The sequence below is a fragment of the Oncorhynchus kisutch genome, linkage group LG30 (genome assembly GCF_002021735.2).
Source record: "Oncorhynchus kisutch isolate 150728-3 linkage group LG30, Okis_V2, whole genome shotgun sequence".
NCBI classification, from domain to species: Eukaryota; Metazoa; Chordata; class Actinopteri; order Salmoniformes; family Salmonidae; genus Oncorhynchus; species Oncorhynchus kisutch.
In genome coordinates, this window is record NC_034203.2 from 42,706,116 (window position 1) to 42,719,944 (window position 13,829).

At 39.8% G+C, this 13,829-nt stretch overlaps 1 protein-coding gene across 2 annotated transcripts in view; it reads right to left on the reverse strand.

The window, feature by feature from the left end:
- LOC109874833 (CTD small phosphatase-like protein) overlaps positions 1–13,536 on the reverse strand; it is a 46,648-nt gene extending 33,112 nt beyond the window's left edge. The window contains exon 1 of one of the 2 annotated variants that reach the window (XM_031809876.1): positions 12,794–13,536. In XM_031809876.1, the coding sequence (XP_031665736.1) occupies positions 12,794–12,869 (76 nt within the window). In that variant the 5' untranslated portion in view covers positions 12,870–13,536. The remainder of the gene's footprint in view (positions 1–12,793) is intronic. The other variant, XM_031809877.1, reaches the window with a different exon arrangement.
- Positions 13,537–13,829: the final 293 nt, after the last annotated feature.

The following is a 13,829-nucleotide window of genomic DNA, read 5'->3' on the forward strand; positions in this document are numbered from 1 at the left end:
TAGCACCATACCCCAGCCGCCTAGCACCATACCCCAGCCCCCATACCCCAGCCCCTTAGCACCATACCCCAGCCCCCTAGCACCATACCCCAGCACCATACCCCAGCCACCATACCCCAGCCCCATAGCACCATACCCCAGCCCCATAGCACCATACCCCAGCCCCCTAGCACCATACCCCAGTCACCTAGCACCATACCCCAGCACCAACAGGATAGTTAGCCTATATTTAGACGGACACCCCAGCCAGCCTGGCAGGCAGCAGCAGCAGCTTTAACAGTGGCTGTAGAGTAGACAGAGAACAGAAGGACACTTGTGTTTGACGGCAGCCGGGAGAGCAGAGGTGGACTGAGGCCAAAGGTGGTGGCCAATTCTGTTCCTGGCAGTTGGTCTGGTGCTTCTTCAGCCATTAACTTTAGTCTACTTTATTCATGTTAGCTTACTAATAACCAAGACTAAAAAAATTATGCTTGGGATGTGCATCAGTCAAATCAACTGCTTGAAAAGGTAAGAAAATGACGTTTTATATAGTGAGGCACCCATTGGTACAATTCAACACGAGGAGATATATTTCTCATGCATGTGAAATCTTAACCTCAGATACAAAAGTTAGAAATCAGACATAGCCTACGCAACACAGGGGACAACAACAGTCCCTTCACTCCAGGGTGGGCAAACATATGGCCCTGCAGGCAAGGTTTGACTCAAAACATGTAATATATATTAAATATTTTCTAGGGGTAGAAAAATGAACTCAGTATACTATAAAATGACTCAAACCAAATTTAAACTATGTAGAAACTGTGTATAAATAATAATTGACAACCTTTTAACACCCCTGCTCTATGCCCTGCCTCTGCCAGATGTTCCATTGGCGTGTCCAGTCTTTTCTGTTCAGATTTTCACAAAACGGACAGCAGTCTGTAATTATTGCTCAGATACAATCCTAGTTGCAATGTTAATGTTTGCGTTGGCACCATGAGGAACTGTTCTGTGTGACTCATTCAGTGCGAGAGAGAGAAACCGAGAGCGAGCATGGGTGGATAGGAGAGATATGTTGGATCAGAGAGAGAACGGGAGTGAAGGAAGCAGAACCGCAAACGCAACTAGTGTGAGCAGCAGCATCACTGAGCTCTGCTTTCAGCGGCCTGGCCTCAAATATGACAACCACGGAGAGACACTACCTCTCCCTTCATCCCTCCCTCTCCACCAGCCTCTCAAGCTCACCCTCTCTGGGTCAGTGCCATGGGGAGTTAGTGTCATCTGAGCCGGCTCTGCACTGAGAAGAGGGCCTGCTCTCCGACCTACTCATATCTAAACTATGGCATACAGACACTTCTTGTTCGTTACTTCAGTCAGACTCGGAACTGATAGTAGCATCAAATGACCCGTTGTGGGTGTACTGAAATTAGGGCTGGGTGATATATTTAACTAATTCAATTAATTTGAATCGCATTTACACACACACACACACACACACACACACACACACACACACACACACACACACACACACATCAACAAAGATGAGAGATCACTTCCTCCACTCTCACAAGTGGTTTCAACTCGCTATTTACATTTGAGGTTTGATCCAACAGAAAATCAGTCATATGGACACAAACACAATGATATTATTTCATTGTAATAGAGAGGGCTCTAAATTAATTTAAAAATATATATTTGCTATCACAAAAAAATTAGGAGCAACAAATAAAATGTAGGAACCCCAGAGAATAAGATTGTTTAAATTGATTGGGATAGAGCCTATATTGGGGCTATATGAATTTTTGCTAATTTTGAAGGACATGTTGTGCCCTAGAAACAAACATGTAATACTGTAAAGACATTAATATATTATAAAAGCCTAAATGTTGATACGAATACCTGTCATTGAAATTAGTCATTTGTAGCATGTATTGAGTTTTCAATATTGGTACATCAGGTGATCGTCTGCAAATAAGTGTGGTTTATATTCATGTTTATCAATACCTGTTACGTTTGGGCCCCGTCTAATTATTTCTGCAAACGGTTTATATGCCAGTGTAAACAGAAGGGGGGAGAGGGGACATCTCTGCCTTGTGCCCCTTTCTAAAGCAATTTCATCAGATAATGTATTATTTGTGTATATCTTTTGCTTTAGGACATTTATAAAATATTTTTTCTAAAATGTATTATTTCAGATGGAAAATTGAACGCTTCCAAAGTTTTGAATAGAAAAATGCAATTCAAGACAGGCAAAGGCCTTTTCGGCATTAACAGCCATTATTGATACATCTATATCTTGTTTTATAGCGCATTGTATTAAAACAGAGAACTTGTTTGCGTCTATTTTTAATAAACCCTGTTTAATTTATATGTATCAGGTCTGGTAAGACTTGCCATTCGATTGCTTATGAGTTTTATTATTATTTTATTGTCACAATTTATTCAACCGGGTTTGTAGACAGCAGGGGATTTTGCGGGTTTTAATATAATTGCAATAACTGTTTGATACATTGAACTAGGAACCACTGAATTGAGTGATGTGTGTAAATAGGGGAGCTACTTTGTCACAAATTGTTTAATAGAATTCTATGGGAAAGCAGTCCAGGTGCTTTTCTCTGCACAACTGTTTTTAACGGTGTCTAAAATCTCTTCTTGGGTGATCTCTGTTTTCTGTGATGTTTTGTCTCCTGATAATTGCTTCAGGGTTGTCGAGTTCAAGAAAGCTGTAGGATTGGTCAGAAGACATTCTTTAAAAGAAAAAAATACTCAGAATTAAAAGGAAAGTTTTACATCTTCCTTAGTCTGAAGGTGGTTTTAACCTTCCAGACTTGAAATTGTATCAACTCGCCACCCAGGGCTTTAGTAAAAATTCACTAAAGAGAAACAATGGGTGCCAATATTGAAGATGCTCATTCTCATCCCCAGAATCTTTTAACGTGTCTGTTTTCAAAGGATAAAGCTAAGAACATGAACGACTTCATAGTTAAGAACACTATAACAATATGGAAGAACATTTTACTGTTTAGACAAGAACCAATATCACTGCCTAAAAAAAGTCAACCCCATCCTTTGATAGCTTTTCAGAATTCACCAATTAATTGATCCACATGGAAAACTAAAAGTATAGAAACTATAAATGACTTGGTTATAATAAATACATGTATTTCCATGACAAAATTAAAAAGCCATTTTGGACTGAGGAATGTAGATATTTTCAAATACATGAAACTTAAGTTTCATAAGGAAATGTTGATTTGAAATCTTTTGGACATCAGAGTAACCTTGAGGGAAAAGTGCAACCATGATGTTGCTTTACAACGGTACTGTGAAGCCTTATCTTGACAACAATTATTATTATTTGGAGAAGGAAAAAAAAATCAAAAATTGCACAGTGGTCCAAAATAAAAAACTATATTTTGGCGCATATGCAACCAAATTGTTTGCAATTTAACCTTTCCAAAGATACCCTGTCTCAACTCGTCAAATTGCAGAGAGCAGACACTACTAAAAACAGGAGTATCAATGAACATGATTCTGGATTATGTTCAGTTTGTCACGGGCTGCATTGTCGTACCACTGGCAGCATTTTAGCCAAAGAATGTTACACTAGCTTTCTAGTCTTTTATAAATGTGCAATAAGCATAAAACACAAATATAAGGAATTTGAAACTTCTTCTCTTTCTGAGAAATAAGATAGGCCATTTTGATTTGAACATCTGAACAAAGTGGACAGGCTTAGCATGCTGTTCAAACAGTTGCAGACAGACTGAAGGGTGTGTTCATAACTATTCAACTGTTATACATTGTTAACTAGCATATAGATCCAAGTTGGCTAAAGTTTAAATATAAAGATGAGCTGGCTACTCACTTGGACGTGGGCTTGTTCTTGAGAGATTGTTAATGAGACCTGTGTTCATGTTCTAGAATACCTACAATAAGTTTGTCATTATTAGTGAATGTTCTAGAATACCTACAATAAGTTCGTCATTATTAGTGAATGTTCTAGAATACCTACAATAAGTTTGTCATTATTAGTGAATGTGCAAGGTTCTGGTTAAAATTCTAACCAACAGTACTTTCATAGACTTGATAGCCAGATCAGTGATTATTGCAAACAACAACAACAACAAAAAGCAGGTTAAACTATTTTGATAAAATAATAAAATTATTCGTGGGTCTCATGGTTGTAGAAAGCTTATATTTAGCCTAGGTATAATTTCACAAGCCCTGAATTCATTATCGCTGACTGTTTGAAATGCAGTACATTTGAACTTTAAAATGTACAACAAAGCTTATTTAGATAAAACATTTATAAAAAATAAAATTGAGAGTCAGACATAAATTAGAAGAAATAAAAATAAAAATTGGCCATATCGCCCAGCCCTAACTGAACTGCATCATATCCCATTCTCTGCTGTAATGATTTACGCCAACTGTGTGTGTGTGTGTGTGTGTGTGTGAACAAAACTAACCTAGTTATGTTAGCAATTTCCACTTGGCTGTCAGACCAACAACATGCATTCTTTCTTAGGAGGAAGGAAGGAGCCGACAGTAATTGGTCTGAGCTGCGCTAGGCTAATCATCGCTAATGAGATTACAACAAAGCCACACTCATCTAATGAAACCTGAACGACTAAGGTCATTAGTAAAAAAGCTTTAGGCCCTCAGTTTAACCAACACAGGTCCTTCATATTAGGCCTATGGCAGCATCTCAAATGGCACCACATTTCCTATATAGTGCACTACTTTTGACCGGGGTCCATTTGAATAGGATGACATTTGGGATTCAGCCTCTCGCTCCTTGCTGGTGGGTCTTTTTCTGGTGGATAGCAGATTATAGGTCCATCTGTCATTGGGCTTCAGTGATTGACCTGTGTCAACCAAAGTGCATGACCTTTCCCAGACTGGCCACTGCCACACCTTCACACTTTGGCCCCTTTACCCTACTTGACCCTGTTTGGCTCCTTTTGGAATTTATTGCACAGAAGAGCAATAGCTGGGAACTGGAAAATGTGTGATTCTGCCCAGCCAGTGATTCCTAGGGACAGAGAGATACCAGCATCGCGATAATCGTTAGTATCTTGGCAAGGAAACAAAACACAGAGCGGATTCACCTTCGATAGGAAAACAGCCTCTTTTACGCTGCTGCTACTCTCCGACTATGCATAGATAAACACTTTAACTCTACCTACATGTAAATATTACCTCGACTAACCTGTCCCACCGCACATTGACTCTGTACCGGTAGCCCCTGTATATAGCCTCCACATTGACTCTGTACCGGTACCCCCTGTATATAGCCTCCACATTGACTCTGTACCGGTACCCCCTGTATATAGCCTCCACATTGACTCTGTACCGGTACCCCCTGTATATAGCCTCCACATTGACTCTGTACCGGTACCCCCTGTATATAGCCTCCACATTGACTCTGTACCGGTACCCCCTGTATATAGCCTCCACATTGACTCTGTACCGGTACCCCCTGTATATAGCCTCCACATTGACTCTGTACCGGTACCCCCTGTATATAGCCTCCACATTGACTCTGTACCGGTACCCCCTGTATATAGCCTCCACATTGACTGTGTACCGGTACCCCCTGTATATAGCCTCCACATTGACTCTGTACCGGTACCCCCTGTATATAGCCTCCACATTGACTCTGTACCGGTACCCCCTGTATATAGCCTCCACATTGACTCTGTACCGGTACCCCCTGTATATAGCCTCCACATTGACTCTGTACCGGTACCCCCTGTATATAGCCTCCACATTGACTCTGTACCGGTACCCCCTGTATATAGCCTCCACACTGACTCTGTACCGGTACCCCCTGTATATAGCCTCCACACTGACTCTGTACCGGTACCCCCTGTATATAGCCTCCACATTGACTCTGTACCGGTACCTCCTGTATATAGCCTCCACACTGACTCTGTACCGGTACCCCCTGTATATAGCCTCCACACTGACTCTGTACCGGTAACCCCTGTATATAGCCGCGCTACTGTTATTTTACTGCTGCTCTTTAATTGTTATTTTTATTTCTTATCTATTTTTTTTACCTAACACTTCTTTTTCTTAAAACTGCATTGTTGGTTAACGGCTTGTAAGTAAGCATTTCACTGTAAGGTTGTATTCGGCACATGTGACAAATAAAATGTGATTTGATACTGGCCCCATGTTGACTCCAATGCTTCCCACAGTTGTGTCAAGGTCGCTGTGTTACCTTTGGGTAGTGGACCATTCTTGTTACACAGGAAACTGTTGAGCGTGAAAAACCCAGCTGTGTTGATGTTCTTGACACAAACTAGTGCACCTGGCACCTATTACCATACCCCCTGTTCAAAAGCTGTTAAATCTTGTCTTGCCCATTCACAAATAGATTGTGTAGGCCTGTCTCAAAGCTTAAAAATTACTTATTAAACCAGCCTCCTTCCCTTCATCTAACCTGACTGAAATGGATTTAACAAGTGACATCAATAAGGGATAGCTTTCACCAGGATTTACCTGGTCAGTTTCTCATGGAAAGACCAGGTGCTCCTAATGTTTTGTGCACTCAGTGTATTTTCCAAGCTATAACACACAATATTTTACATACAGCAGGTTTTTAAAGGATCACAGAGTGGTCCGCTTCGTGTTAAAATCTTAGCCACGAGGGGGGGAAGAAAAAAAAAATACTGCAAAACTGGTATCGTCACAGCCCTAGCATTTCTCCTAACATTGTATAGAAGGGAGTGAGGCAGTACTGGTCTATCCAATAATACACCTAAATCTCAATTGATAAATACCACAATCCATCACCCACAGCCTTGTAGTAATTCTCAAAAAACAGTCACCATCCTATTCCTTTATGAAACTTCTGTCCATATTATAGTGACTTATAAAACCTCCATCATCTACTTCAATAGCCTCAACAGTCCAGGTAGCTAGAATCAGACCAGGAAAAGACCTGCGGTAGTCACCGTTCTGGTTCAAAATTTCCTGCTAGCTTCAGGGATCTGACTGGTACTGATACACACCAGATACTGGTACTGGACAGTGTCTGAATGACCCAGGAAACCCAGTCACCACACACTGTAAATGTTACAGTAGCAGCCAACGGGACTGGAAGGGAACACAATGCCACAAGAGGTTTAACTTTATGACGCTTTAATCCACTAACATGCTGACAATGAGTGATTGATGTCACGAGGGCTTATGCAGTAAGTGTGCAAAAGGAATGCAATGAAGACGGAATGGATTTACTTGTTCACAGTTGGTGCCAACCTGCAAAGTAGGTTTAGGCTCGATGTTGAGTACTTTATCGGTCTGTTTAGGGATATTTAGTCCTAGGCCTACACCAGACAAGCAGTGGGGGTACCACCACAATGTGTTCAGCAGCCATCAGAGACACAATACGCCGAATCACACACTGAAGCATTGGCCGTAGGGCAATTCCACGGTAACTGAGTGATGCTTAGTCTCAAGTGATTTTTTTACTTTAAAAATGGATGCCAAACCAAAAACAATAATTGCAACATTAAACACCATACAAACACTATGCACAAGGACTACGTTGAATAACTTCCACAGAGAATTTTACAGTGCAGATACAAAGTTTGGTAACAGAATGGTAAGTTTGTGTTGTTTGGGGTGTCAGTCTGTTACCAAACTTTCTATCTGCACTGTTCAAGTAAATGTGTTTGTGTAAAATTTTATGGAAATTGTTAATAAAAACTAAGGTTTTTTAAAAAGTCACTGTTACCGTGGAATTGACCCTTACCATAAAATATTCTGTCATTACCTCGGGCTATTCAGAAAGATGGACCTTAAGAGGGACATGAAGTGACCTAACAACTTGCAAAGTTAGTGTGTGGAGATAGCTATTGAAAATGTTATCAGACACCGAACACCCTGAATCACATACTTGATTTATTTATGCTATCCAGTGTAGTTTGGCAATTCACTCAAATTATTGGCATTAACTCGCTTATTTTGAACGATAGACCTTAGCAGGGTCATATAGTGACCTAGTCTAAACAGCTGAAGAGCAGACATGGGTCCAGCTACACATGGAGTGACTTAGTCTAACAGCTGTAGAGCAGACATATACAGTTGAAGTCAGAAGTTCATACACCTTAGCCAAATACATTTAAATTCCGTTTTTCACAATTCCTGACATTTAATCCTAGTAAAAATGTCCTGTTTTAGGTTAGTTAGGATCACCACTTTATTTTAAAAATGTGAAATGTCAGAATAATAGCAGAGAGAATGATTAATTTCAGCTTTTATTTATTTCATCACATTCCCAGTGGGTCAGAAGTTTACATACACTCAATTAGTATTTGGTAGCATTGCCTTTAAATTGTTTAACTTGGGTCAAACGTTTTGGGTAGCCTTCCACAAGCTTCCCACAATAAGTTGGGTGATTTTTGGCCCATTCCTCATGACAGAGCTGGTGTAACCGAGTCAGGTTTGTAGCCCTCCTTGCTCGCACACGTTTTTTCAGTTCTGCCCACACATTTTCTATAGGATTGAGTTCAGGGCTTTGTGATGGCCACTCCAATACCTTGACTTTGTTGTCCTTAAGCCATTTTGCCACAACTTTGGAAGTTTGCTTGGTGTCATTGTCCATTTGAAAGACCCATTTGCGACCAAGCTTTAACTTCCTGACTGATGTCTTGAGATGTTGCATTTTTATAGTTATATTTTTGTTTCATCAGCCCAGAGGACATTTCTCCAAAAAGTGCGATCTTTGTCCCCATGTGCAGTTGCAAACCGTAGTCTGGCTTTTTTATGGCGGTTTTGGAGCAGTAGCTTCTTCCTTGCTGAGCGGCCTTTCATGTTATGTTGATATAGGACTCGTTTTACTGTGGATATAGATACATTTGTTCCCGTTTCTTCCAGCATCTTCCCAAGGTCCATTGCTGTTGTTCTGGGATTGTACGTTCATCTCTAGGAGACAGAACGAGTCTCCTCCCTGAGCGGTATGATGGCTACGTGGTCCCATGATGGTTATACTTGTGTACTATTGTTTGTACAGGTGAACGTGGTACCTTCAGGTGTTTGGAAATTGCTCCCTAGGTTGAACCAGACCTGTGGAGGTCTGCAATTTATTTCTGAGGTCTTGGCTGATTTGTTTTGATGTTCCCATGATGTCAAGCAAAGAGGCAGTGAGTTTGAAGATTGGCTTGAAATACATCCACAGGTACACCTCCAATTGACTCAAATTATGTCAATTAGCCTATCAGAAGCTTCTAAAGCCATGACATCATTTTCTGGAATTTTCCAAACTGTTTAGAGGCACAGTCAACTTAGTGTATGTAAACTTCTGACCCACTGGAATTGTGATACAGTGAATTATAAGTGAAATAATCTGTAAACAATTGTTGGAAAAATTACTTGTGTCATGCGCAACGTAGATGTCCTAACAGACTTGCCAAAACTATAGTTTGTTAACAAGAAATTTGTGGAGTGGTTGAAAAACGAGTATTAATGACTCCAACCTAAGTGTATGTAAACTTCCGACTTCAACTGTAGGTCCAGCTGTACATGGAGTGACTTAGTTTAACAGCTGAAGAGCAGACATATAGGTCAGCTATATATTAAACTCTGATGGAAACAAGACACCTCTTTATGCGAGTAGTGATATTGCGAAGCCGGTTGTATCAGTGTGTGTGTTTCTGTGTCAGTGTTTCAATAGTTGCCAAATGCCCTGATTTGGAAAAGATCCCCTCTGTATGCCTGTCAATTGACACCTAGCCTCTTTCAAAACCTCTTTGGTTGATATATAGTGTAGCTACTGTGACATTCATGTTTTGGCAAGCTCCATCTGGTTCTCTGAAATTAACCAGCCTTTAAGGTGACCTGTATCAGAGTTACATTAGTACTCTGCCCACGACGTAAACAGTAGTGGAAAACAGTGGAGGAAATTGCTTGTTATGAGTACAGCATGTTACTTGAATGTGGCAGGACCGGGCCAAGAATCATGCCGCAATGGCACACAACTCCAGGAAAAACCTGACAGGCATACCAGTTAAAGCTGTTTGTTTGTTTGTTTGTTTGTTTGTTTGAATCCCCATGAGCTTTTGCAGCAGCTATTCTTGCTGGGGTCCACAACAACAACAACAAACATGACAAATAAAACACTGATAGACAAGGACAGTCACACAAATGTAAAATATATCAATATACAAACCATACTACAACAAACTAAAATAGTGCGTGTTGGAGTGTGTCTGTCCCCTCACAGTCCCCACTGTTCTATGAGATGTTGTTTAACCTGTTTTTTATTATTTTAAAAAAAAAATGGTATTTTTGCCATTTGCTGAAGAATTGGAAATGAAATGCAATCATGGCTCTGTATAATACTGTGCGTTGATGTGAATCCGTTTTGGACTTGGTGACTGTGAAGAGACCCCTGGTGGCATGTCTTGGGCCAGCTGCAGTTTTGCCAGGTCTTTCTTTGCTGCCCTAGACCATGTTACCGGACAGTGATCAGGATGGGACAAGACCAGAGCCGGAACCACTAGTACAGTTGATTTGTATCAAAAACACAAAACAAATATATATTTTTTTATAAACAGACATACCCCTCCCCCATCTTCACAACTTTGTCAATAGGACTTGCCCATGATAAGTGACAACTCAGTGTTATAATTAGGAGTTTACCTTTCTCAATGGTCCCACACTTTATGTACAACTTCAGTTGAGGTTTAGGTCTTAGAGAATTTTTTTAAATCAAAAACAATGCTTTTAGTGTGTGTGTGTGCACGCGAGTGTGTGAAAAAGGAGTGGGGCTCACTGCAAACTCTAGAAAACAGATCGCTAACTAGTTAGAGTACTGCATTACCTCCAAGTCCACCTAGAACTTATCTAACTAGCTGTTTAATTAGCTAGATAGCTAAAATAAGTGGGCAACGTTAGCTAGCAAGTCATCTCCTAGCTCTCAAAATACCTTCTGTCAGGTTTTCATCAGTTCTCTTCAACAAAAATGGTGAAATACAATTCCAACGCTGTGTTTTACATGTTTAGAAATGTCAATAACGTAAATTTCAAACAGATTCCACCACAAAGACCAGAGAGGTTTTCCAATGCCTCGCAAAGAATGGCATCTATTGGTAAAAAAAAAGTTTTTTTAAAGCAGACATTGAATATCCCTTTGAGCATGGTGAAGTTATTAATTACACTTTGGATGGTGTATCAATACACTCGGTCACTACAAAGACACAGGCGTCCTTACTAATTCAGTTACCAGAGAGGAAGCAAACCGCTTAGGGATTTCACCATGAGGCCAATTATGACTTTAAAACAGTTGGCTCTGTTAGGAGAAACCTGAGGATGACAAGAGTGAAAAGGAAGCCTGTACAGAATAAAAAATATTCCAAAACATGCATCCTGTTTGCAACAAGGCACTATTTTTTTCTTTTAACCGTTATTTAACTAGGCAAGACAGTTAATAATAAATTCTTATTTAAAATGATGGTCTACACCGGCCAAACCCGGACGACGCTGTGCCAATTGTGCGCCTCCCTATGGCCTAAAGTAATACTACTAAAAATGTGGCAAAGCAATTAGCATTTTGTCCTGAATACAAAGTGTTATGTTTGGGACAAATCCAATACAACACATTACTGAGTACCACTCTCCATATTTCCAAGCATACTGGTGGCTGCATCATGTTATGGGTATGCTTGTAATCTTTAAGGACTGGGGACTTTTTCAGGATAAAAAAGAAACCTAATGGAGCTAAGCAAAATCCTAGAGGAAAACCTGGTTCAGTTTGCTTTCCACCAGACACTGGGAGATGAATTCCCCTTTCAGCAGGACAATAACCTAAAACACAAGGAAAAATCTACACTGGAGTTGCTTACCAAGAAGCCAGTGAATGTTGCCGAGTGAGTTTTGACTTAAAAATCTGCTTTAAAATCTTTGGCAAGATCTGAAAATTGTTGTCTAGCGATGATCAACAACCAATTTGACCGAGCTTGAAGGATTTAGAAAATAATACAAAATTGGCAAATGTTGCACAATCCAGGTGTGGAAAGCTGTTACAGACTTAATAGACTCACAGCTGTAATCGCTGCAAAAGGTGATTCTAACTTGTATTGACTCAGGGGGTTGAGTACTTATCTAATCAAGATATGTGTTTTTTTTCATGTATAAAGATGTTATAATTTTTTCTCCCACTTTGACATTAGAGTATTTTCCGTAGACTGTTGACAAAGAATGACAATTAAATACATTTTAATCCCACTTTGTAACAACAACATTTTGGAAAAAGTCAAGGGGTGTGAATATAGTCACTGAAAGGCACTGTATATGGCAGTAGTTTAGTTCTTATTTGTTTTGTTAACTATGGGTCCACATTTGTTTTGTATGATCTTTCTTATATCGTTCCGATATAGGTCAGACACTTTAATCCGTATGGGGGGGTGCGCTACTAAAACCGTCCTACGGGATCATTAAGCTATTTGATTTAAAAACGTTCCCTTTATAAAAACATGAAACATCAAATTTGACCTTTCTGCTATTAGCCCATAGAAACACATTGAATAACGTATTTATACGTGGAAAAACAGTAATATATATATATATATATTTTTTTTTAATGTATCAACAAGGGAGTTTGTTTTAAGGTTGTTAGCGTCTATAAAACGGGATAGATAGTCTTCTCCAATCCAACATCATGTCATTTCTATAATATTGATAATATTGCAACAGTTTCTGACAGCCAGAGCGCTTTCCCCAAAAACCACTGGTGGGTGCTAGTCAACTAGCTACCGTAAAAATCCATCTGTGCTTTTTTTTCCCTCTCTCTTACCTTTTTCCTGATTAAACGAGATAATCTCCTCTTCTTTGGGGTTGGAAACCTGGGTTATTATAGACGTGTGATCCATTGCGACGGATGGTTATTCCTTTGTTGTTTTTTTGTTGGTTCGTTTTAAAATGTTTATTTTACTTGCTTGTCCTAGTCCACAATGGGTAACGTTAGCTGCCTTGCTAGCTGTGTTGAAATGGCAGCCGGGCCCTAAACTAGCTGGACTGAGACGGGACACAGGAGGGGGCAAAATGTAAACTAGCTAGTGGTTTAAAGACAAAATACAACCACTTGTCAATCGCTGGGAATATTCCAATTTAGTAAGCAACATTTAAGAACAATATGGGCAAAACAAACTCCCAACGTTGAACTCAAAAAGAAGAAGAAGAAAACGTTGCTAACGTCTGGCTTAGCAACTAGAGCTAGCCTTAAACTGATCAGTGTTCAATTCAACATAATAAAAAATAAATAAATAAAAAATTGACGTTTTGACTGAAACAATGATGAAACGACGATTGGAAAAAAAAAAAAAAAAACTCTCTCTCCTCGGTCAAGTTTCAATATGAAAAATGAAACAGTTCCGATAATCCCGTTTCTTGAACTCTCTTCATTTTCAAAAAATAATTGTATCCCCCCTCTATACTCTTTCCAACATGGAGGCGTCGTGTGTATTTGGATCAGAAGCGAGCAGCGCTCAAGTGGGAGGCGGTTTCTAGGAACCCCTCCTCCCACGGATCGAAGATAATACCTCCGTAGCTTTATCAACGTACCAACCTTTAGGGTCAATGATATTTGAGTCACTGCCTTCTGAAATGTTGCAAAACATTTTTTTCATGGATTGACAGTCTACGATTGTTTAATGGATTGACAGTCTACGAGTCTACATAGTTTCTTTTTTTTTTATTGGGGGGGGGGGGTTAGATTCCAGGGCAATGCATGAATTAGATCAAAACATGTAGATGGCCGTAATGACACAGATCAATATTTTATCTCAATAACTATACTCTGTCAAACCGTTTGTGAATGCTTTTTTTTTCAG